This window comes from Haliotis rufescens, unplaced genomic scaffold (assembly GCF_023055435.1).
Source record: "Haliotis rufescens isolate VD_foot unplaced genomic scaffold, xgHalRufe1.0.p SCAF_18, whole genome shotgun sequence".
NCBI lineage: Eukaryota > Metazoa > Mollusca > Gastropoda > Lepetellida > Haliotidae > Haliotis > Haliotis rufescens.
In genome coordinates, this window is record NW_025963868.1 from 10,937,371 (window position 1) to 10,964,607 (window position 27,237).

General features: G+C 40.9%; 2 protein-coding genes across 2 annotated transcripts in view; both read right to left on the reverse strand.

The window, feature by feature from the left end:
* The window catches only part of LOC124119118, a 54,533-nt gene that overhangs the window by 24,003 nt on the left and 3,293 nt on the right, over window positions 1-27,237 (reverse strand). The window contains exons 2-4 of the mRNA XM_048398204.1: window positions 13,359-15,649; window positions 12,204-12,227; window positions 4,850-10,184 (exon numbers count right to left, since the gene is read on the reverse strand). Of these exons, the coding sequence (XP_048254161.1) occupies window positions 4,915-10,184; window positions 12,204-12,227; window positions 13,359-15,459 (7,395 nt within the window). The 5' untranslated portion in view covers window positions 15,460-15,649 and the 3' untranslated portion in view covers window positions 4,850-4,914. The remainder of the gene's footprint in view (window positions 1-4,849; window positions 10,185-12,203; window positions 12,228-13,358; window positions 15,650-27,237) is intronic.
* LOC125381600 lies at window positions 17,231-18,001 on the reverse strand. The gene has a single exon (XM_048398668.1). It carries the CDS (start codon window positions 17,999-18,001, stop codon window positions 17,231-17,233), a length of 771 nt encoding a protein of 256 aa, XP_048254625.1.

Below are 27,237 nucleotides of genomic sequence, written 5' to 3' on the forward strand. Positions count from 1 at the left end.
GTTACTACTCCTGCTACTTGTGTTACTACTCCTTCTACTTGTGTTACTACTCCTGCTACTCGTGTTGCTACTCCTGTTACTTGTGTTTATACTTCTGCTACTTGTGTTGCTACTCCTGCTACTTGTGTTACTACTTCTGCTACTCCTGCTGCTTTTCCTGTTACTTGTGTTACTACTCCTGTTACTTGTGTTACTACTCCTGCTACTCATGTTGCTACTCCTGCTACTTGTGTTACTACTCCTGCTACTTGTGTTACTACTCCTGCTACTTGTGTTACTACTCCTGCTACTGCTGTTGCTACTCCTGTTACTTGTGTTACTACTTCTGCTACTTGTGTTACAACTTCTGCTACTCCTGTTACTTGTGTTACTACTCCTGCTACTCCTGTTGCTACTTCTGCTACTTGTGTTACTCCTTCTGCTACTTGTGTTGCTACTCCTGCTACTTGTGTTACTACTTCTACTACTTGTGTTACTACTCCTGCTACTCCTGTTCCTACTCCTGTTACTTGTGTTACTACTCCTGCTACTCATGTTGCTACTCCTGCTACTTGTGTTACTACTTCTGTTACTTGTGTTACTACTTCTGCTACTTGTGTTGCTACTCCTGCTACTTTTGTTACTACTTCTGCTACTTCTGTTACTACTCCTGCTACTTCTGTTGCTACTCCTGCTACTTGTGTTACTACTCCTGCTACTCCTGCTGCTTCTCCTGCTACTTGTGTTACTACTCCTGCTACTTGTGTTGCTACTCCTGTTACTTCTGTTACTATTCCTGCTACTTGTGTTACTACTTCTGCTACTTCTGTTACTACTCATGCTACTTGTGTTACTACTTCTGCTAGTTGTGTTTTTACTCCTGCTACTCCTGTTGCTACTCCTGTTACTTGTGTTACTACTCCTGTTACTTGTGTTACTACTCCTGCTACTTGTGTTACTACTCCTGCTACTCCTGCTACTGATGTTGCTACTCCTGTTACTTGTGTTACTACTCCTGCTACTTGTGTTACTACTCCTGCTACTCCTGTTGCTACTCCTGTTACTTGTGTTACTACTCCTGTTACTTGTGTTACTACTCCTGCTACTTGTGTTACTACTCCTGCTACTCCTGCTACTTATGTTGCTACTCCTGTTACTTGTGTTACTACTCCTGTTACTTGTGTTACTACTCCTGCTACTCCTGCTACTTGTGTTACTACTCTTGCTACTCCTGCTGCTACTCCTGCTACTTGTGTTACTACTCCTGCTACTTGTGTTACTACTTGTGTTACTACTCCTGCTACTTGTGTTACTACTCCTGCTACTTGTGTTACTACTCCTGCTACTTGTGTTACAACGTCTGCTACTTGTGTTACTACTCCTGCTACTTGTGTTACTACTTCTGCTACTTCTGTTGCAATTTCTGCTACTTCTGTTGCTACTCCTGCTACTTGTGTTTCTCCTGTTGCTACTCCTGCCACTTGTGTTACTACTTCTGTTGCTACTCCTGCTACTTATGTTACTTATGTTACTACTTCTGCTACTTGTGTTACTTCTGTTACTTGTGTTACTACTTCTGCTACTTCTGTTGCTACTTCAGCTACTTCTGTTACTTCTGCTACTTATCTTACTACTTCTGCTACTTCTGTTACTTGTGTTACTACTTCTGCTACTCCTGCTACTTGTGTTACTACTTCTGCTACTCCTACTACCTGTGTTACTACTTCTGCTACTCCTGCTACTTGTGTTACTACTTCTGCTACTCCTGCTACTTGTGTTACTACTTCTGCTACTCCTGCTACTTGTGTTACTACTTCTGCTACTCCTGCTACTTTTGTTACTACTTCTGCTACTCCTGTTACTTATTCACTTCTCGAGTGCTTCAAGAATGGCTCAGCCAGAGTGGGTAAGTGAGTGAATTTGGTTTTACGCCGCCTTTAGCAATATTCCGGCAATATCACGGCGGGGGACACAAGAAATTGGCTTCACACATTGTATCCATGTCGGGAATCGAACCCGGGTCTTCGGCGTGAAGAGCGAACGCTTTAACGACGAGTGACTTCATGAGCATCGATCCACGTAATTGGGATACCATGACATGCCTCAACCATGTCAGCTAGCGTAACCAGCTAGCGTCGCCTCTTACGACATGCAGGCGCTTTTGAGGGCATACATCGGTTGCTGAAGACCTTTTGTACCCCGGATCTTCACGGATATGTAGGGGCTGTCAGGTAGCATAGTGGTTAAAGCGTTCGCTCGTCACGCCGAAGACCCGGGTTCTATTCCCCACAGTGGTACAATGTGTGAAGCCCATTTCTGGTGTCCCCCGCCTTGATATTGCTGGAATATTGCTAAAAGCGGCGTAAAACCATACTCAGTCAGTCACGGGTATTTTAAGTAATTGAGTCATATGTCTGCAGTATTGCCGAGCTTCATACAGGACCAAAGGGTAATGTTCCATACTTCCACCGTTTTAGTCTTATGTAGATTAGTGTTCAGAAGTATGTCAATCATAATCATTCGTTCGCATGTTTGAATAATTATACTTTTAGAAAATTATTGTTTATTGTACTTATATTGTTTTATGTTGTTCAACCCCGCATGCAGCAGTATTTCAGCAATAACCAGTGATTGACATCATGAGCTAGATATTGTCTAATACCATACACCCGCATTAATCTGTGAGGTGAGGTGAGGTGAAATGGGGTTTAACGTCGCGTCCAAGATTATTGCACTTATATAGCGACGTGCATGTACGTGTGGGTGTTTGTGTGGCTGCTTGTACTAGTCCGGACTGATGCCGATTTATAGTGCTAGCTCATTGAGATACCATGCCGCAGTTTAACATGAATACCCAACAGGGTATCAACAAGTACCATGTTTTAACGTCTGACGCGGCCGGGGATCGAACCCCGGACCTTCCGATCTCCGGGCGGACGCTCTACCACTAGACCAGGGAGGGGGATCACGGAATTATAGATTGATTTTGGGTGGTCATTTACTGATGTCACAATTCAGGTCTGTGCGAAACAATTTCTTTAACCTCTGCGTTTCAATTTGGACATACATGTAGGGGCTGTCGGGTAGCCTAGTGGTTAAAGCGTTCGCTTGTCGATTCCCGACATGGGTACAATGTGTGAAGCCCATGATATTGCTGGAATTTTGCTAAAAGCGGCATAAAACCATACTCACTCTCTTTATTGTATGAAAGGCCACATGCCCATATACAACGGAGTTAAATAACACCGCCGTTATATAGCTGTAATAGTGCGGCGTTAAACAACAAACCAACCAACCAACCATATTTTATAAGATAAAAAAGTCAAAGTAACAATTCACTTCATAACACAAACGCATGATGTATGTACAAAACCACTAGATGTTGTATTAGAGGACCCTTGCAAGACAGTAATGAAGACAATGTTATACCATTAAAAAAGAAATAAAAACCACTGCGGTAAGGACTCACTCACTCACTCAATTTAGACATAACCCTTATGTCTGTTACTCCTGTCACAGAGTGCAAATTATTCACATGGCTTAGAGGGCGAATCCACATCACCTGTGGTTCATATAGGAAAAGGAGGTCACTCTTATTACAACCTGGAGCTTTCGTGTTTTTGCATTTGCGAAAAATGGCGTCAGCCATGCTGCACGTTGCTGTGGGCCAAACTATTTATTGGCCATCTTATCCTTAAGGTAAACAGTATTCTAGATAAAATGTTTGAATATATTTTATATGTATTTTTCCATCAGTACCATGCAGAACAATATAAACGGTTCTGGCCAACTCGTGAACATTACATTTCCCCAAATGTTTGTTTGTTGTTTAACGCCGCACTATATGCCGGCAGTCTGTAAATAATCGAGTCTGGACTAGACAATCCAGTGATTGATATATCGAGCATCGATCCACGCAATTGGGCTCGATGACATGCATCAACCAAGTCAGCGAGCCTGACCACCCGATCACGTTAGTCGCCTCTTACAACAAGCATAGTCACCATTTTACGGCAAGCATGGGTTGCTGAAGACCTATTCTACACCGGATCTTCAAGGGTCCTAATCATCATGTATACTATGGACATAGCTACTAAGATGACAGTGCAACAATGGAGTACATGTACCTATGAAATAATTCTGATTTACATTAACTGTAAACAACAAACTGTACGTAACATTACCAGACACGATGCAGGGTACCTTTCGAAACTGCATGTAGATGATATATATGAAGCAGAATTACCCACCGCTAACAATATATTTCAGTTTTGAATCAATATTCGCCCTGACTTTAACGTCAGTGCCATTCCTGTGCTCTGAAACTAGGTTAACTGCCAATACTTGCATCACCTGCTTTCTCCAACATTAATCTACCACACTACGATATAAGTGACATACTGAATAAACACCAAAATTCACTCAAAAGTGCTCATTTATGCATTACAATCATATACATTTAGACAGTGGAATTTCTTCATAAATAATCAGTTTTGCTCATTGAGCAGATACACCCTAGTTATCTTAAGATAGAACAACAACTTCCATAAATGAATAAATAAGTAAATAAGTACATGCATACATACATACATACATGTTTGAAACATATAGTTTGAAACATTCTACACCTAGATCGTTGTCATATATTAATAACAAACAATTACTTGCATCAGATTATGTACCTGTAGCTTATGACTAGGATTTATATGTAACGCTAAAATAGTTCAACAGACAGGAACTCGTTTTGGATGGCAATGTTTCCGTCTGCATGTGTCCGTCTGTCTGTCTGCCCCAATCCTCATCTACAGCACAGACAAGAGCTATGTCTGTTGTGACCCTGAATACTGGGGTTCATGTCTTTCCGGGGAAGATTTTAACACTTTGAGTGATTGATGTGATAGTACTTGCTTCTTGTCACAGATGGATTTACATTTATCACTGTGGCGTGCTGGAAATGTCTTGTTTCAATTTGGTAAGCAATTTAATTAAATATTCTTCCAGTTCATCTCCAACCCTAAAAAAAGGTTTCCTACCCTCATTTTCTTGAATGCTAGTGTCAATGCCTTTCTGCAGAAGCTCGAAACACTGGATATTATCTCGTTCTGCTGCATAGTGGAGGGCGGTCATTCCCTGTTGATCTTGCATACCAATAGTAGCACCATTATCGATAAGCAGTGCCATGATATCCTGTTTGCCAGCCTCTGCAGCATGATGGAGGGCTGTCATGCCCCTCGTATCTCTGATATTGACTTCACTGCCACGTTGTAAGAGTATGTGGACAGTCGCTCTGCACATTAAGTGAGATCCTGGCCCTGCTGCGTAGTGAAGGGCTGTTTTCCCCTGATCATCTTGTTTGTTTGGGTCAATACCTTTCAGTAAAAGATGCAGAACATTTGCAGCCAACCCTTTCATTGCAGCATAGTGAACGGCTGTCCTGCCACTATTGTCCTCTACACTGGGATTGGGCACTTTATCGATGAAAAGTCTCAGATTGTCAGATGACTGTGCAGCATAATGAAGTGCAACCTTTCCCTGATTATCACGTTCGTTTGGGTCGAAGCCTTTCTCTAAGAGCAACCTAACACTGTCAAATAGCCCTTCCTGTGCAGCACAGTGAAGAGCTGTCCTGCCAGTGTTGTCTTTTACAGTCAGGTTAACATCCTTATCTAACAGCAATTTTAAACTACCACTGGAATATCTCCTTGCAGCATGATGGAGTGCCACCTGCCCTGCTTCATCTTGAGCATTTGGGTCAACACCATTCAGTAAAAGAGCCTTAACACTGTCAGCTGTTCCGTACATTGCAGCATAGTGAAGGGCTGTTTTCCCCTGCTCATCTTGTTTGTTTGGGTCAACAACTGTCAATAAAAGAGCCATAACACTGTCATCTCTTCGTTCCATTGCCGCATAGTGAAGGGCTGTCCTGCCACTTTGGTCCTCTACACTTGGGTTGGTCCCTTTATCGATCAACAGTTTCAAAACGCCCTCCCCGAATCCCCCTGCAGCATAATGAAGTGCCACCTTTCCCTGACTATCTCGTTCGTTTTGGTCAAATCCTTTCTCTAAGAGTAACCTAACACTGTCAGTTATTCCTTCCTGTGCAGCATAGTGAAGAGCCGTTCTGCCAGTGTTGTCTTTCACAGCTATGTTATCACCTTTTTCTAACAGCAGTTTTACACCCCCACTGGAATCTCTCCTTGCAGCATAATGGAGAGCCACACTCCCTGTTTTGTCTTTGATGCTTGGATCAACACCTTTCTCCAAGAGAAGTTGAACTGTCTCTTCAGATCCTGTCTCAGCAGCATAGTGAAGGGCTGTTCTACCTGTGTCGTCTTTCAACGTGTGATCGATATCTATTTGTAACGCCAGTTTAATTGCGTCCGCACCACATAAACGTGCTGCATAGTGAAGTATTGTCCTCCCTTGTCCATCTGTTACAGTTGGATCAACTCCTTGTTCCATCAGTAGTTCCCATACATCTATTGACCGTGCATAGAACCACAATGTACGGCCCTCACTGTCACGTAAGTTAGGATCTGCCCCTTTATCGAAGAGTAACTTAATGCTCTGGACTGATGAACGTTCTGTAGCAAATGCAAGTGTTGTCATGCCGTGTTGGTCTTGTATATTTGGGTCCACGCCTCTATTTAGGAGCATTCCTACATAATCTTTATTCACACGAATTGCAGCACAGTGGAGGGCTGTCCTCCCTTTATTATCAACCGTTCTTGAGTAATTGCCTTTATTTGTGTTCTCATTTTGTCCTTGTACACCTTGAGAGTCGCCATTTGCAAGCAGTAGTTTCACAATGCTATTATTCTTGCTGGTGTTCGACATAGTAACCGCCTTATGAAGCACAGTCATTCCGTCATTATCTTGAATCATGGGATCTATGCCTTCCTCTAAAAGCAATTCAACAAATTTTTCCCTTTCATGTTCTACAGCAATGTGAAGAGCTGTCTGTCCTTTGTTATCTTGAACGTGTATATCGACGTCTTTCTCGAGGAGAAGAAGAATATTGAAGATGCAGTCATTATTTGAAGCATAATGTAATGCTGTTTTGCCCCCAAGATCTCGCATATTGGCATCACACCCTGCATCTAAGAGGCGTGAAGCAATTGGCCACGATTGAAACGTTGCTGCAAAATGGAGGGCGGTTTTCCCATTGGTTTCTTGTAAATTGAGATTCACCTTCTGTTGCAGTAACAACATTACTCTATCAATTTTCCGTGACTTAACAGCATGGTGAAGTGGTGTCATCCCCAAAATATCTTGTGCTTCAATACCAGTTTCCTGTTCAGTTTCCTGTTTTAGAAGCAGCTTCATAATTCCAAGGACCATCTTCTCGTCCCTTGAATTGACTTCTTTTGCAGCATAGTGGAGTGCTGTCATACCTTGTTTATCTTTTATATTTAATGCAACACCTTTTTGAAGCAGTACCAAAACACAGTCGATATTTGTATGTCTTGTAGCAAAGTGAAGCGCTGTTCGACCTTCAAGATCTTGCAGATTGATATCAAGATGTGCATTCAAAAGATGTGTTACAGTTTCTGAGAGGTACTTATGCCTTACACCTGTAAGTGCAGCAGATTGCATCGCCAAATTTCTGTTGGAGTTATCCTTGCAGTTAACACTTAGTCCTTGGTCTATAAGAAACGTAACAAGCTCCAGATCGCCTGTCTCTACTGCTGATATAACAGCTGGAAACAGAGCTGTTCTTCCTTCATTGTCTGTTTTATGAAGAGGAGCATGTTTCACATTAAACAGATATTGAAGTTTTTCTACTCCACCAGTGTGTGATGCTGCGGCTGCATGTGCAACTGTTTCCCCATCCGTGTCAACTGCATCAACGCTGGCTCCAATTTCACATATAAATTGGACCATATCCACGTCAGCATGTCTGCAAGCAGCATGAAGTAACGTCTCCTTGCATCCAACATACGAAGGAAGCAATTTCTGAACTGAGGGTAGAAGTCCTGACAGAAAGTACTGGAGGTCAATGCTGTCCTTGGACATAACAGGATGACCCAACTTCAGCAACATCTCAACACACTTTTTGTTTCCATGTTTGGCTGAAATGTGAAGCAAGGACCCATTCCTTTCCTTACTTGGATTTATGAATGGATCTCTGTTAAGTTCTAACAGTGATTCCAAACAATCTGCCCCACCATATGCTGCAGCCTGATCAAATGGACCTCCATAATCTGGTTGTATGCACTGTGTAATACGTGAGGTATTCAATGCAACTTTAACAGTCTTGATGAATTCAAGAATCAGCTTCAGAGCTGATGCATCAGAGTGTGCCGATGCTAACCAGCACAGATAACCAGTATCGTTGGCATGATAATCGTTCAGTAGAAGCTTCATTATCTTTGTCAAGTTGTCCATGTCGTATGGTTTGAACACAGGATAAGGGTTTGTTGTCTGCAGCTCACACAATAAAGCTTTTAAAGAATCTTCAAATATGATGTTGTTTTTTCTCTCGTGCTTCAGTTTATCTGTTAGCAGTTTCACAACGGTATAGTTCCCATTTAGTACTGCCAATGAAAATGGTGTCCAGTTGAACATATGCACAAGACCCGCGTTAGCCTTGGCCCACTGTGCTTGTATCTTTTCAACGTCATCCCAAATGTTGGTAAACAGTCTTTCAGTGGTGTTTGTGTCGATGCCTCTTGAAACACAAAGGGCGCTGAAGCAGCTCCCATTTGGTTTAACTCCTTGGGCTAAAAGTGTCTCTATGAGTAGGTTGCTCCCTACATAGATAGCACAGGGCAAACAATCCTGCAACACATCGGTGGAAAGGCGGCACTTTTCTAATAGGGTGGAGAGCATGAAAGAATGTTTGTTAAGAACGAAAAGCTCCAACAACGTTTTGACTTCTAAATTCTGTGTGTAAAGATAATGAGATGCAAATTTGATCACTTCCCTTGACTTTTCAAATTTATGAGAAACTATATCCCCAACATTTTGTTGTGAAAACCATCTATCTACTACGTGATTTACAAATGTTTCATTATGAAGAGATGGGTGTTTCAAAATGGTGACCGCTTCTTCACTGACCATCAATTGAATTATTCGATCGGCAAATGCTTCATAATGGTCCTCATTCAAGAGCACTAGGTTTCTTCTATTCTCACTCTCCCTTTCTGATGTTCTGACAAATTCTACAAATATGTTAGCGGGACACAAATGAATGTAAATGTCAGGATACACTTGTGATATGTTTATGAAAACTGCGTCGAATATTGACTGGTGCTGGAAAACATATCCCTTTTCAGTGTGCCAAAGGTATGAACCACAAAGTGAATCAGCCTTCTGTTTGATCTCATACAGACTTCGATTGTTAGGAATCTTTGAGCATAACTTTGTCAAGTCATCTAACATTTTTTTAATCTCTTGTGGACTTTTGTGAGGTTGAAGATTCTTGGTATCAAGATATCCTTTGCCAAACAACACAATCAATAGAACAAGATAGCCAAGCCCATCACTTTCTTGCAAGCAGCGTACTTCCTCCAGCACATATTCGTTTGGTTTTTGGAAGAATCTGACCCTTTGAGCCTGGGCTTCCTTACTTCCTGCGAAATATCGACAACATTGAGGGAATCCAAGTGTTGTCTTTAACTGTACTATTTCATTTATCTCATGTTTAGTAAACTTCACTTTTGTTTCACAAATGCTTTTCAGCAACATCATCTTTTCCCTAGGTCGGAGTGTCAACTCATCTTCATCTAAGGTAAGATAGAACATATGACGAGTGAGTTTGTATTTGTTCAGTCGGGCCTGACATTGGTCACTAATGTCTGGCCGAGATGCAAGAACCAGCATTACATGGCCAGATTCAACAGAAGGATGCATGACATCAAACACTCCAGTCCATTCATCAAAGCGAGACTCAACAAAATTCGTTGATCCGAAAATGTCATCTATCATGACAACATACCTATTCGCTGGTTTTCCAGATTCTTCATCATTTTGTTTCTGAGGGATATCTCTCCACTGTTCTGCCGATGTCAACACTACGGGTTTCCTGTCTGTTAGCCTTGAGACGTCAGCAAGAAGTTTTAACCCTAATCTAGATTTCCCAGAGCCAGGTCGTCCTTTCATAAATATGGCACCACGCTGCTGTAGATGTTTTAAGGCCATCCTCTCGCCATACGTTGATACATACACTGTGTCATGCTGTCCTATCATTGCCTGTGTTGTTTCTGGAAAAAGAATATAGATCACTCTAATTCATGTACAGTTAAAGCCCAGCGTATCTGGCGCATATGTTTGGAAATGAAGCCTTCTTAAGACATTCATCCGGACAGTAGTCTATTGTTATACATGACCAGATCATTTTCATTAAGAGGACAGGTATGGCAATCAACTTAGATGAATAAATGTCACTTACATGGTGTTATCAGTTTAAGTATTGTGTAATTACGTTGTGTTTCTGGCACACTTCAAACAGTTATCCTATCCTACCTCATAAGAAATAGTTTGAACAAACATTTTGGTCTTTTCCAATAAACTTATTACAACAATTACAAAATAAGGTAATAACATCACAGGGCAAAATACACTTATCGATGTCTTTACAACATTGCAATGACATCGGTAATGCACATGCCATAAGGCCGAGTGGAGGAGACAAAATAAAAAATTCTGTATCTTTGGCCAGTCAGGTTCCCACGTGTAATGATAAGCTTTGTTGTCCGCTGACCACAAATACTGCACCATACCATGACGCCGCCTCTACCATAAGGGTGTTCATCTATGATGTAGTTAGGTGCCAGTGGCTCTCTCCTACGTCAATAAACGTGGACTAGGCCACCATTTGGGAACAAGTAAAATTGACTGTCGTCTGTGAACAGTACCCTTTCCCAATCACGCCGCTGCATCGACTTACAGTCCTTGCCTGTTCGTCTGGCGATGGGGTGTCCAAATGCCGTCGCCGTCAACTATCGATTCCGCAGGTGGATTGTCCAGATGTAGCGATCTTCAACTGGCGTTGTGACCCTTGGTCGAGGCTCACACAAGAGGAACGTGACTGAGCTATTGGTATGGCCGATATGAGGGCCTCTTAACAGCAGATTGCAACAACCTTGAGCTGCAGTCAAACCAGTATCTACAAGTTGTTGAGCCGTTATCAGCAAACAGGCCAGACATAAGACCACTCAAGATCGGTATCGTTGTCTGATAACGTTGTAGTTTAACTCAGATAAATCTTAATTGACAAGTGATAAGCTTCTTTTGCCCAGTGGTTTAGTTTTCCAGGATAGTGTCTTTGTGAGGGGTAACTCAAGTCAGTTTCAAATTCCGGTAGTAGATGTATTTAGACGATTTTACAACAACTGTTGTGTCCTGATAAAGAGGGGAGTGGGTGAATGATTCCTGGAGCTGTAGTCAGAAACATTCTCAAACTATCCTTAAAAATACTCTTAACCCTCTAAGACTATTGCTTAATGCTACACCCAGAAGTGTAGTTATCTTTATTTGATTGTGAATCATGCTCATGATAGAGTCGGAATCGTGATACCCTGAGAGATTTATTTTGAATGTAGAACGTTTCTTGTTGCTTTTATTGTAACAGCTGTGAGATGACTGTTAGTTTGGACATTTCTTGTAACCAGGGGGAACCTGTGCTATATTTAAAACTTCGAGTGCTGTTCAGGCTGAGATTAGGATTTGGTATCATCATTTGTTTCTTCATTCACGTGTAACTTTTAATTCTGAGGATGTTTATAACTACGGCCCCTGGACATGGTACATTGATCATTCTATGATATTACAATATTAAGGTTGTGTTAATTGATTTTGGCTTTGACATTAGCAATATCCCAATTGCGTGGATCGATGCTCATGATACCAATCACTGGATTGTCTGGTCCAGATTCGATTATTCACAAACCGCCGTCATATAGCTGGAATATTGCTGAGTGTGGCGTTAAACAACAAACAAACCAAAACAAAAACACTTTACATTTCTGAGAAAATACTTTCAACATCCACTGCTCAAATTAGCATAGAGATTCAATCTTATGAGCGTTGGTTCGAATCCGAGATTCGCCACCGACATAAGTCTTGGTTTGTCAGCACTATAACCAGGTTCAACTGTTTTTCAAAGTAGTAAATGTCTAGGATCTGCATTACTTTGGTTAACTTGACACACGGTGAAAAAAAATACTGTCACGGAAAGTGGCGTTAGACTCAACTCACTCACACACTTTGAAACTACTCACCACAGATGTTCATAAAACGTTGATCTGGAAGCAAATGAAAAAAATAAATATTACAGACAAATGAGATGTGTTGAGATGTGAAACGTATTTGTGAATTAAGCATTCTATATGTAAATATGTAAAATTCTACAGACAAATCATGACTAGATGTATTGTTACGTATTTGTAATAAAGCATTTAACGAAACAAATAAGGTTGTTATGTCAATGCTGAAATACTAGTACTTGTTAAATGGAACTAGACTTTAATCAGTTTGTACTTGTAGTCCCGGCAAGTTATTTCAAACACAGAAATCCTGCAATACATATCGTATATTAAACAGAGGTAGTCTCTCGATTTCACATATGACATTAATCAAAACCTCCAGATAAAGAATTGACATTTAAGTCAAATGAGGTTATACTACAGGGCATAAAACCCTATTTCAATGCACGCCTTTTAAGCTGTGTTTTTGTATGGTTTGAGCAAACGGTAATGCGGGTTAATACAAATAATTGCCAAAAATATAACCTTTGTCCTTTGAGCACATGTATGTCAGATAACAAAATGAATACATCTCCCCGAGGCAAGTGAGTTCACTGACTATAAAAGTCCAGTTTCAACCTTGCCGAACTAGGCTGGTATTATTGAGTTACATTTTGGCTGGACTAACGAGTCTATGCATAGTCCAATCAAAATCGTGCACCGAAATCGAAATCTGGTTTGTAAAGTGTCATGCAGATTTCGGTCGACTGCAGGAAAGCATGTGCACCGCTAACTCCTTGTCAACAGACATTTTCTAAATCTTGTCATGCTTTTAATCAAGGTGCTCACGTGATTTGATGCACTTGGCAATGTAAGACTCGTTTTATCACAATATAGATCTTGATTATTAATCAGACCGTCTTGACTGGGCGCCACCGTTTTGTTTAAAGCAAATGCAAGTGATACGAGAGGTTGAATCTGATTGGTCAATAGGAGAGGCATAGAAAGGACATAACTCGTAATAGCCACTGCTGGCGCTACGATCGAGCCGAGGAATTCCAGCCCAGTTCGGCAAGGGTGGAAACTGGACTTTAAAAGTCAGTTAACTCTCTTTCCTAGGGAAGATGAATGAATATGACTTCAGAAATACTACAATAACTAATATCGACTGCAGAAGCATTATCTTCCCACCTATTGCTCCCTGATTTTCTGATGGCACAGGCTGACGCCTCGGTTTTTTCTCGTGTGTTGTTTGGCTAGATGATGGAGCTTTTATGAATGAAAGGCCTGCAGTCGTCAGTGAAGCTCCCTCCTTTGTTTTAGTGATATGTGATGTCTGAAAACCTGGAACATGTTTCCTTGAAGCATGGAGAGACGGCACCTGTGAGTTTGCTAACGTGTTTGATATTGGAAGATTGGTATTGGTGAGACATCGTTCTCTGGGCTGTTGATTTGGTTCTATGACCGTTAAACCAGAAGACCCAGGGTCAATAACGGTCAAACTATTTTCTCCAATTTCAATGACTGCTTGGCGGGGAGAGGCTTGATCGTCAGAAGACAGATTGGCACTATGGACAGTGTGACCTCTTCTCTCGATCTCGGCAAGGTTTACCACTCCTCTGTCCAGGTTATCACTTTCACCAGTCAGGTTGTCTGATATTCTGTCCATGGTATCACTTTCACCATGCAAGTTATCTGTTGTTCTGTCCATGGTATCACTTTCACCAGTCACGTTATCTGTTGTTCTGTCCATGGTATCACTTTCACCAGTCAGGTTATCTGTTGTTCTGTCCATGGTATCACTTTCACCAGTCAGGTTATCTGTTGTTCTGTCCATGGTATCACTTTCACCAGTCAGGTTGTCTGTTGTTCTGTCCATGGTATCACTTTCACCAGTCAGGTTATCTTTTTTTCTGTCCATGGTATCACTTTCACCATGCAGGTTATCTGATGTTCTGTCAATAGTATCACTTTCACCATGCAGGTTGTCTGTTGTTCTGTCCATGGTATCACTTTTACCAGTCAGGCTGTCTGATGTTCTGTCCATAGGATCAGTTCCACCAGTCAGGGTATCTGTTGTTCTGTCCATGGTATCACTTTCACCAGTCAGGTTGTCTGTTGTTCTGTCCAGGTTATCACTTTCACCAGTCAGGTTATCTGTTGTTCTGTCCATGGTATCACTTTCACCAGTCAGGTTATCTGTTGTTCTGTCCATGGTATCACTTTCACCATGCAGGTTGTCTGATGTTCTGTCCATGGTATCACTTTTACCAGTCAGGTTGTCTGTTGACCTGTCCATGGTATCACTTTCACCAGTCAGGCTGTCTGTTGTTCTGTCCATGGTATCACTTTCACCAGTCAGGTTATCTGTTGTTCTGTCCATGGTATCACTTTTACCAGTCAGGCTGTCTGTTGTTCTGTCCATGGTATCACTTTCACCAGTCAGGCTGTCTGTTGTTCTGTCCATGGTATCACTTTCACCAGTCAGGTTATCTGTTGTTCTGTCCATGGTATCACTTTCACAAGTCAGGTTGTCTGTTGTTCTGTCCATGGTATCACTTTCACCAGTCAGGCTGTCTGTTGTTCTGTCCATAGTATCACTTTCACCATGCAGGTTATCTGTTGTTCTGTCCATGGTATCACTTTCACCAGTCAGGTTGTCTGTTGTTCTGTCCATGGTATCACTTTCACCAGTCAGGTTATCTCTTGTTCTGTCCATGGTATCACTTTCACCAGTCAGGTTGTCTGTTGTTCTGTCCATGGTATCACTTTCACCATTAAGGTTATCTGTTGTTCTGTCCATGGTATCACTTTCACCAGTCAAGTTATCTGTTGTTCTGTCCATGGTATCACTTTCACCAGTCAGGTTATCTGTTGTTCTGTCCATGGTATCACTTTCACCAGTCAGGTTATCTGTTGTTCTGTCCATGGTATCACTTTCACCAGTCAGGTTATCTGATGTTCTGTCCATGGTATCACTTTCACCAGTCAGGTTGTCTGATATTCTGTCCATGGTATCACTTTCACCAGTCAGGTTATCTGTTGTTCTGTCCATGGTATCACTTTCACCAGTCAGGGTATCTGTTGTTCTGTCCATGGTATCACTTTCACCAGTCAGGTTGTCTGTTGTTCTGTCCATGGTATCACTTTCACCAGTCAGGTTGTCTGTTGTTCTGTCCATGGTATCACTTTCAACAGTCAGGTTATCTGTTGTTCTGTCCATGGTATCACTTTCACCAGTCAGGTTATCTGTTGTTCTGTCCATGGTGCTCATCGGCAGGATCATCCTCATTATGTCTCTCTTCAGTCGTGGATCATGTCAGGGGTTCAGGTCTCTCTTCCCTATTTGTGTCACCTGAAGAGTCCATTGTTCAAAGTTGTCTTCGGTCAGTGGCTAGTTCTACTCTCTTTGACACACACTCCCAATTGTTCAGCCAGCCATAGTTTATCACTGCACCCTGACTTTACAGTTGTCGTCAGTTCTGAAGTAAATAGAAAGGACATCATCATCATCATTACCATCATCCCCATCATCATCGTCATCACGATCCTCATCATCATAATTTCTTTTGGCATTATCATGCAATTGTATTAAGATATAAAAATATATGTACAGCTATATATTTCACGATATAACTGGTATAATGTTAAAAGCGGCGTTATATCCAACTCACTCACTCACTCATGCCCCAACGATTGGTCAACCTCCAAATGTAACCCGTAAGTAAGGGTCAATTGCAATGACCCGTAGGTGGACGATTATAAGATAGGCCTGATGTGTATACCCACATCATTTCAGAACCCGCAACCAGAAGTTATTTGCATTAATCGATTTATGATGTTGGTTTCAGTATATAGATTATATTTATCGAGATATATATTCGATGTTCAGTAACTACTGTATATATTATGAAACCTTAAATGGATACTGGGGTGGTCGGGTAGCCTAGTGGGTAAGGCGTTCGCTTGTCACGCCGAAGACCCGGGTTTAATTCCCGACATGGGTACAATGTGTGAAGCCCATTTCTGGTGTCCCCCGCCGTGATATTGCTGTGCCCTCTTCTGTGGGTGACATGCTGGACTCCCATCCCCAAGTATAGTCGGAAGACACGATTGTCTGTACAGTGCCCTCACCCGTCTCTTTCCACTCTGGGGCTCCAGATCCATGAGAAATCACACCTCTTCACCGGTACTGGAAAGTTCCTGGTCCCAATTGTCCGAGGACTCCGGTTTTGAGGCTGTTTCCAAGGGTTTTGGAATGGCTCTGGATGCCACGGGCAGTAGGAAAGTCCGGAACACGTCAACCTGGGATGGGGTGAGTGCATTCATGAGCAATGCCAACACCCTCCAGTACATTAGACAAGCTGGTGAATTTATGGGGTGTAGGCTGAGGTGAGGAGGTTGTGACCACCCCTCCCTCCTAATTAGGTGTGTAGACAACAGAGCCTGTTTGAGGGTTTCAAAGCTAATCTCCTGATCTGGTCCCCAGTTGAAGGGCTTCTTCCCAGTGATTGAATACAGAGGGGCCGCTACCTTGGCATAACCCTTGATAAAGTTTCTGTGGTAGTTCGCAAATCCCAGGAAGCTCTCTGTTTCCTTTGTCGTCTTAGGGGCTGGCCATTCCACGACTACTCCCAGACTAGCGTTGTTCACCTCCACTCCATCACGACTGACGGTTCTCCCTAGAAACTCTATTTTCTGCTGGAAGAGTTCGCACTTCTTTGGCTTCAGTTTTAGGCGGTATTCTCGGAATCGTCTCGAAACAGTCCGTAGATTCTCAAAGTGCTGAGGGATGGTGATGCCATTTACCACTGCGTCATCTAAGAATGCTAGGACTATGTCCCAACTCAACCCTCCATGTATAAGTGACATCACCCGGGCATAGGTGGCTGGAGCGTTGCACAATCCGAAACCCATCCTTATGTGCTCGTAGAGGCCGTATTTCGTGACAAATGCGGTTTTCCTCCTGTCTTCCTCTTTAATCCTGACTTGACAGTAGGCAGAGTTGGCAAGTAATTTCGAAAACCAAGTGCTGTTTGCTAATGTGTCGAGGCACTCGTCGATCAAGGGCAGAGGGAAGACGTCTTTCGAGTCCTGGCATTAAGCGAGCGAAAATCTATGCACCAGCGCACACCTCCACATTTCTTGCGGATTAACACTGGCGCCGAGGCCCACTCCGAGCTTGAAGGCTGGATGATGCCTCCCTTCAGCATCTTCTTGAGATGTTCCTCCTCTTCTTCTGCAAAACCGAGAGCTGTGCGTCTCAACCGCTTGGCATCCCCGGTGTCTATGGAATGTTCTCTGGCTGAGAAGTCACCCAGGTCAAGCTCGTCCCGGGCGAACACGTCATGGAATTCAATCAGAAGTTCTGCCAACTGGCGCCTATCGTCATCCTCCAAATGAACCTTGGAACGTTCAAATAAGTCTGTCAAACGAGGTGGGACCACTGGCACTCCCATCTCTTCCACTGGATCCCCTATCCCTTTGACTCTGCACTGATACGGACTCTTATCCATTCTACACCATGTCATTGTTGTCTCATATTCCGGCACAATAACCTCAGCTTCAGACACTACACCCACTTTTTGACCGTGGAAGAACTTAATGTGTCTATCAGAGGCGTTGATGAGGCACACAACTGGCTCTGCTCCCCCCTGGTGTATGGTCCGAGGTATCAGGGCGTGTACCAGGACTCCCAGGACAGGCTCCACGATGTATTGTTCTATTTTTTTCTCCAATCGTCCCGTTACCCGTGTGACAGTCTGGGGCTTCAGTACAACAGCGGAGGTAAGAAAGACAAGGCACACCTTGCCCTCTCGCGGTGTGATGATCATTGGGACATTTCCCCCCCCCCCCCCCCCCCCCCCACCTCTCTGTGCCAGAATCACCAGAACTACCCGATGACTTGGGACTCGAGGCTTGAACCACCTTCACCCGTGTTTCTGGTGGTAGTGATGTGTCTGTAGCGACCTGTCGTATCTCCCGACGGGCCCTTCCATACACCACAGCAAAAAAAATGCAGTTTCCGGTATCCGGATACCTGCCGGATACCACCGGACACTTACCCAAAACGCGTCCGGGTATCCGGTGGCAGATACCTTGCCGGATACCAGATCCGTGGTATCCGGCATGGACACCTCACCGGAAAGTATGTCACCTGGAATCCGGGTATCCGGCACCGGATACCTCACCGGATACTTCAATCTGGGTGTCCAGGGATCCGGCACCGGATACCTCATTCTGAGTTTCCAAAAACATGTCACAATTTGGGGGGTGCATTTTGTTCAATTAAGTGTGAAACACCTAAAAATATATTGGAAACTAACCATGAAAATTGAACATTGCTGAAGGTATCCGGCAGGTATCCGGCAGGTATCCGGATGCAATTTTTCGAGATGTCTTTCTCCTAGTAAATAATGTTAGCCTGGGCATAGCAGATAGCTGTAGTAATATTCTGTGCTATTTTAGTTGTAAATATCCCCTTGAAGTTGAGATCTATGGGCATGTACTTTTGGTGAAAACATTTTTCAAGTTCATATATATTTCAATTTGGATGTTCAGCGTATTAAATGAAAAGCATTCAGTCCTGGTATGATGGTATCCTTACATATCGTCTTCATATTCCCAGTTTGTTTTAGCCTAGTGGTTGAAGCATTCGATTCACCACATCGGTACATTGCTTGGTGTCACCCATCATAATATCGTTTGAATTTTGCTCATAAAGTGGCATAACACCATACTCACTCTGACAAAAAAATGAAAGTCATTGGCTATGTGCTCACTTGGGCCTTTGTTCCTGGTGAGATTAAAAGTTTATTTTGGAACTGTATCAATACTTGTTACATCTTGACAGACGAGTTTCATTGAAGTTCGAAACAGAATATCATTAACCCAAATGGGTGCATAAGACTAATGGCATCCACAGAAAACACCTAATAAAGTACTGGTACATAAAAATATCAATGTAACTTTTCTACTGACATGGAACTAAAAACTTCGTTCAGTGAGCTGTATTAATTGTAGGAAAACATTCAGGGCATTAGTATATTTGATATATGTTAGCACCTATGTTATGAATGATCAATATCATATTTCTTTAAAGAAGCAAAACAAAAAACTTGTTAAGATAAAAAATCATATTTATTGATTTTATGACATTTCATTGGTTCAGTAACCAGAGGTGTTTGCAAGAACATTCAAAAAACAGAAACAGATGCTTCAATGCCATTTTCTAAATAAACAAATTAGTCAAATCTCAGAAGAATTTCAAGGTAGAAGAATATCTAAAGTCAATTATGTTTGTGCAGTAAACCACAAAAGTCATTCAGATTTGTATAGTCAGCGTCAGTGTACACCACATAAACAGTCTCACTGCTGTGGTATTGATTCCTTTAGACTTGATTAATGTCGTAATAAAACAACCTACAGAATCACACTGATGTGGCATTATTCATTCAGAATCATCACTTTCTGAGGTGAACCTGTTAGTTGTTCTGGGGAGGATTATTCATCATCCGGAGAGTCCTTTGTATGACTTGTCTGATCTGGTGTCATTGTGAAATCCAGGTGCCTGAAACAATTTATAACATCTTTAAAAGCTTGTTATTAAAAATATAAGAAACACACATATATTGACAAAGGGTAAAAATTTGGTTTCTCAATGAGTAAGGTAATGACAATTTATCAAGCAACTGTTAACCAAACCATGTTAACCAATGTAAAAAAGCCATAGCAAACAGTAAATTGTACAGAAAATACAAAATTGTAATTGATCTTCTGAAAACAATTCCTGTAGTGCCATAAGGCAGGCTCACCTGAATTTTTCTCAAATGTTTGCATTACATCAAAACATAAGGAAAGGTAAACGAGGCAATGCAAATTGCATAAAATAGGTTCTTATACATAAAAACAGAACTAAAGTATTTGACGTAATAAGCGCCTCAATCTAATAAGCGCCCATGGGAATATTTGCTAATATATTGGCTAGTGAACAATCCCAATTAGGACCCTTTCCAATTAATCAATGTATACAAGACTTATTTATTTGCGTATAATACACACTTGTGTGTGATATGCATTATCATATTTTTATCATTTATCCTATCTTTAATTCAGATTAACAATAACGGCAAAAACTGCCAAATATATTGGTCAAGTGTTATCATAATTTAAGTAGTTCTATTTGGTTTTGGAACTTTTCAAGGGTAATTGTAAATCATTTGATTGTTATAAAGTTACACAGTATTGCATCTATCGTCTGTTTCTAAATACAGTGGAACCTATCTTTGACTTGTGTGACATAATTGAATCATACCCCAAGTTCATTATGCATTGTTATGCATCTGCACAGAGTGGTCAAAGTCCTTGTCACACACATAGTTTGCTACAAGGCAGAATCCAATAAGTACAGTTGAGACATCAGGCTGTATCCAGACAAACTGTCTGATAACCTCAAGTATGGTCTTGGTCGCATCAAGGGATGTAGCTAATCCTAAATAAACATTAAACAAGTGACATAATCTCTTCTACAGAACACTTGATCAAAGCCTGCCCCACCTTTGATGTTTATCATCTCGTTACGCTCACAACAGCTCATTAGCAAGATGAGCTCAATGTCAACTCATGGTGGATTAGGGATTAACAGGGCAATTAGTGTCAGGTGGGTATTATCACTTGCAATTGTCTGTTAATTACTTAATTGAGTAGTGACGGCTTAATTAGTTTCCAACCACACTGACTGTTATGCTACTTATCAAGTCAGTTTACTGGTAACATGTGTCTGTGGACCAAGGAAATGTATCATGCCAGATACTTAAAAAGTTCTACTCATAAGTAATAAAATAATGACAGTTTTGATATGCAATTCTCCCTACAAAGACATTTAACATTTGATATACATAAACTGTCTGTTGAAACTATGATGATGCTAATATACAAGTCGCACTAAACAACCTATTCATATACTGGTACCTAGCCAAACAAACATAATGTTTTTTATGTGTATGCACATGCTTGTACACATATACCTCTACTGGCATATCACACATACAAACAATCATTAGATGGATGTAATCGTTCAAAAATATTTTACATACAAAAACAAGTGAACAGATTCTGTAATAGCATGGTTAATATTGGGAGATGTTTTAGCATTTCCATTTTCACAGAATCGAAGGCATATCCTTTCATGACTCAGATCAGCTTGTAGTGATTTAAATTCACATAAAACTGATTCATGTCAAATGACCTATCCCGCATGTGTGGGACCTGTTATAAAAATACCATTCATTACTTATTTGTGTGTCCAAATTATGCTATTATTAGAAATAATAGGTATTATTATACAGCATGGATATGATATAAGAAAGCTTTATATGGAATTGTTGAAAATTATGTACAAGAAAACATTGAAATAAATCAATCAATACGTGCATTTATCTCAGAATCTGGTAGATTTAATCAATATGGACTTCTCCTTCATTATCTACTTATAATCAGATGATTACATTATTGCTCAACTGATAGTTTGCAATAGTATAGAATTAGTATTTTATTAATACTTATTTTGTATTTCAGCATCATTTAGATAAGCCATCGGCTTGTTTGCAAATCCAGTTCACTATAAAAAAAATATATGTTTAAAACACATGTAGTAGAACATATTGCAATAGTTAAGACCCGAAAAGAAGTTATGTGTAGGATCTTCAAAATGGTATCCACAAGAGCAGGTTGTAGAATCATGTTGGTGTTTGTTGTTTAACTCTGCACTCAGCCATATTCCAGCTATATGACGGCGGTCTGTAAATAATCAAGTCTGGACCAGTCTATACAGTGATTGACATCATGAGCATCGATCCACACAATTGGGATACAATAACATGGATCAACCAAGTCAGGGAGCCTGATCACCCATTAAGTTATCTCTCACAACTAGCATAGGTTGATCATGTTGATGGGGACTAACTTCAACCTGGAATCCCCACGTGAGTAAGTATGCGGCTGTTAGCTTTGTTTGATGTTTAACGCCACACTCAGCAATATCGCAGCTATGTGGCAGGAATCAAACCTGGGTCTTCATCACGAAGAGTGAACGCTTCAACCGCTAGGCTACCCCACCACCAAAAATTCCCCCATGATAAAGTTGTCATCATGGTTATTGTTCAACTAGTTCAAGTGAAAATGTTCATACCCTTAAAATGTCTTTTCTTCCACTTCACGATGATCTCTGATGCAAAACTTCCCTGTTATTAAAGCTGTTCTTGATTCTTCACATCTGGAAAAATATGTTGAGGCTATTAATCATTCTCACAGAGTACAGGGAGTATATGAAATAAGACAGTGAGTCACATTAGCATACAAATTATCCAGTTAAAGTAAACATATTTCTACATTATATACATAAGCAAATACTAACATATGATGGACAGGCTACTTGTCATATAAAAATATAATTATACATTTACTTACATGTTGGCTATAAAAGTTAATGTGTCACATGTGACAGGCTAACATGTGGTAAATTACTTTAATACGTGATCATTGTAATATTCACATATTCCTTACCTTAATGTGTCACTTCAGCTGCCAGCATGACCTCAGCTGCAATCTCAATATTTGGCCAGTTTTGACGAAATGACCGATCGTGTTCAGTGTATAAGCTGGGCCTCGTCTCTAATATAACTTGGCGCAAGTTGACGACGCGCATAGAGAGCCGGGAACCAGCTTATGTCGTGTTAACCTGGTTCCCGGCTCCCTATGCGCGTCGTCAACTTGCGCCAAACAATAATGTGATATTAGAGACGGGGCCCAGCTTAGTGTTAACCCGGAACAAGCCATTTTACCCATATTCCCCACGGTCCAGGGCGCCATTTTAGAACATGGATGTAAACAAACCTCGTGTATCGATATACACTGTGATTCTTGATTACGATAAGTTTACCTCGTGTATCGATACATTGTTCTCATTCACCTCCACCACGGAAATGCCGGCCGAAGTTCCTCTCAGCCATCCACAACGCGGAAGTCAACAGTATTTGGAAAGGCGATTGGCATTGCCAGGTACGTAGCAGGGCTTCGAGGCCTTATGATTTCTGTGCAGAGATCTTATGGAACGGATTTATGTAGATATTTTCCTGCTCTACATACTTTACCGTAAACGCCAAGAGTCCTTTTTTTAGTATTATGGTCAACTGTTTGTTAGCATAAGAGGCGTAATGGATTTGTGGTCAAAACAAGATGATCCAAATTAGATCCGCTTTTTTATAGATAATGAAGAAAAGTACCAAGATCTAGGAACGATTATTAACTCTTAACTTTCGTGGGATGCTAATACAGATTATAATTTGCAATAATGGCCACCAAAGACTTTATTTTTTTTACGCTTAGGATATTGTTATAATTACACTGTTATGTCCTTGTTTTGTATAAGCTTCATAACTTAATCATTCAATATTTCATGGAATGACTCTGACCTTGGCGAGGATCTTTTTTGCAACAAGTGATTCCTTATGTAAAGTGTATGTTGAATGACCCTGGCTTTGTTGTCAAATAATTGTTTGACAGTTGTTAAATATGGGGTTATGTTTTATCTCTGAATGTTTGGGATGAAATATTTTAATAAGGACAGTTCTAAGTTGGAAACTCAACTGGGGCCTTTTCAATTGAATTCAATGTACAGCATGTACAGTTTGGATATTTCTCTAATGTGAATGCTACTTATGTTTGCAGAATGTCTGGATGAATGAATGAGTCAGTCATCTGCACAGCATCAATGGAAAAAGGGAAGCAATGAGGAACAAGAGAAGAGTAGCAGTGAGTGGTAAACATTTGAAATTATTCTGTTTGGTTCATCATGTTCATGTAGCTATTCTGCAAATATTTCTTCAGTTTGCTTGTTCTTTATCACCTGTTGGCATGGATGGCCTAATTATCAAAGGCACTACAACTTGCTGTGCATAGTTGCATCTCTTGGGCTTGACAGAAACCGATGGTCGTGGGTTTGAATCGAGGGTAGCATCATACACTTGCTTGTGGGTTTCATCAAAGTGGTAAACATGTAAGACCTGCATCACTTCGGGCTTTCTTCCCACATCAAGCTTACATGCCGTGATATAACTGGAATACTGTTCAAAGAGGCGTTAAACCCAATTCACTCATTTAACACCACATCCAGCAATAGTTCGGCTAAATGACAAGGATTATAAATTAATCAAATCTCAAATCTCAACTAGACAAACCAGAGATTAATGTTATGAGCTCGATCCAGACGCACCGATGATGACTGTTATGGACAACATCCCATGTTATTGGGTACGATTACGAGCTTTCAATGAGCCCACTTGCTACCTCATCTATTACTTTGGCTTGTATGGCAAGCATAGGTTGCTAGGAACATTTTTAAGAGATGTCAGTTAATGATTGTTTCAACTCATCAGCATGGAACAATATATATCTCAAATGTTTGGTATATAACAAAACTCAAAGATGATAAATTAAGTGAATTTGCTGCCTTTTATCTGTAAGTACATGTTGCAACAATTCTTTTCTTTTGCTACAATCTTTATACATAATTTTGCAGAAACTGAAGTCCAGCTTGAGATACCCGGATCACAGGTTGACAGTCTGGAAGGACCCTTCCAGATATCCGAAGTGATTGGCAGACAGCGATGAGGAGAGTCCTGTTATTTCAATGGGAGCCTACCGAGAAGTTATATGCCAATTGACACTGGGACACACTCACAAAGGGTGGTCAGGCAAATGTGAGAAGACCAACCAATGCCAAGTCGGAGTGGGATCCTTCAAGGACGTTGAAGAAATTATTGTCTTTGGCCATGTGGTAATCACTTGAAAGGAATGATGTTTGCGACTACTTGTCTATAAATGTGGACCCAAACACCAAATAGAATGTTCACAATTCTACTAACACAATGCAACAGGGATAGAGCCCATCTGGCCTCCCCTCATCCTGGTTCCTGTTTTTCCATGGCAATATAGAAGGAAAAGGATGTTTGAGGGCAAGTAACTCTGAACTGGTGAGCATGGTCTGCTGATGCTTTCAAGCGAACAGTTATCCCGCTCTGTTATGAGTATTGAAGAATAGGAGGAAAGTGCATACTGCATCAGGAACCATTATATGAACACTGTTCAATGTGTGATATATGCATATAAATAAAAGAAATTGATAATTTGTTTGTTGTTTGTTTCTTTAGCCAGCTGTGTAAATGGGGATTTTCCAATATTTTGCCTCAGTTTGATAGCCACAGTTATCGTATAAAACCATGCATTGCTTGGACATCTTTGGAATAACACATTGATCTGCTATGTCAAAGGTCAATGTCACAGCCAGACAAAAAAATTGTTAATGGCCAAACTCTTCCTTAGGGCAGGGATAGAAGTTGGCAACAGGTCATACACTTACTTTTTATCCCCCGGCATATAATACGGGGGATATAGTGATCAGCCTGTCTGTCCGTCCGTAATCATTTCCTTTTCTGGGGCAGGATTCCCAAACCATTCAGTGTATTTGATCGAAACTTGGCAACTCTTATCAGGCACATACTGAAGTGGTGCCTTTTGATATTTTGGGATTTTTCTAATTTTTATTTTTTAAAATTTTTATGGAATGAAGTTGGACATAGACTCAATTGGGGATGGGGTTCGTTTCCGGGGCAGAATTCGAAAACCATTCAGTGTATTTGATCGAAACTTGGCAACTCTTATCAGGCACATACTGAAGTGGTGCCTTTTGATATTTTGGGATTTTTCTAATTTTTATTTTTTAAAATTTTTATGGAATGAAGTTGGACATAGACTCAATTGGGGATGGGGTTCGTTTCCGGGGCAGAATTCGAAAACCATTCAGTGTATTTGATCGAAACTTGGCAAAGCTATCATGCACATACTGAAGTGGTGCCTTTCAAATTTTGGGATTTTTCTAATTTTTTTATTTTTTTTTTTTTTAATGGAATCAAGTTGGACATAGACTCAATTGGGGATGAGGTTCATTTCTGGGGCAGAATTCGAAAAACATTCAATGTATTTGATCGAAACTTGGCATTCATATGGATGCGACCATGGTGGATCTTTTGTGGGTAAACAATGTATGCTTCTTAAAGAACATTCAACTGTTGACTCATTACATACAGAAATGCACTAGTGGTTACTTTACAGACAGACACTGAATGAAGCACTTTACAATTGTTTTTGAAATAGTCGCAACTGATATTGAAGGTCAAATTAGCTTTCAATGTCTTTCAGTAAAAATGTTCACAGTAACTGAGGAACAGCTCTCTGTAGTGAGATGAAATCTGGTACATGTCACCCTCAGAGTGAGGCATATTGTGTTTCAAACTTAAATGAAGCTGGTATGCTCATAACAAGTACTTGTACCTTTACAAATAATCATATTATCATCTCACTAGGACCAAAGGCCCAAGTGACCACACAGTCGATGAGTTTATACTTTCACTCAGAATAATCTGGAAGTCTGAACATGAAATTTAAGGATATCATCATACATGTATTAGAACTGATGTTTGTTCATTAAACAGCTTAACATCTAAAAAGAATTATAGATGAAATTGAAAAAAATTGTCTTCTCCAAAAGTACATGCCCATAGATCTCAACTTTAAGGGGATATTTACAACTAAAATGACACAGAATATTACTACAGCTATCTGATATGCCCAGGCTAACATTATTTACCAGAAATAAGACATCTCGAAAAATTACATCCGGATACCTGCCGGATACCTTCAGCAATGTTCAATTTTCATGGTTAGTTTCCAATATATATTTAGATGTTTCACACTTAATTGAACAAAATGCACCCCCAAATTGTGACATGTTTTTGGAAACTCAGAATGAGGTATCCGGTGCCGGATTCTTGGTATCCGGTGCGGATCCTTGGACACCCAGATTGCGGTATCCGGTGAGGTATCCGGTGCCGGATACCCGGATTCCAGGTGGCATACTTTCAGGTGAGGTGTCCATGCCGGATACCACGGATCTGGTATCCGGCAAGGTATCTGCCACCGGATACCCGGACGCGTTTTGGGTAAGTGTCCGGTG

Excerpts from the sequence above, each read along its gene's own strand:
- LOC125381600 (XM_048398668.1), bottom strand. The coding sequence starts at position 18,001 with ATGATCATCACACCGCGAGAGGGCAAGGTGTGCCTTGTCTTTCTTACC.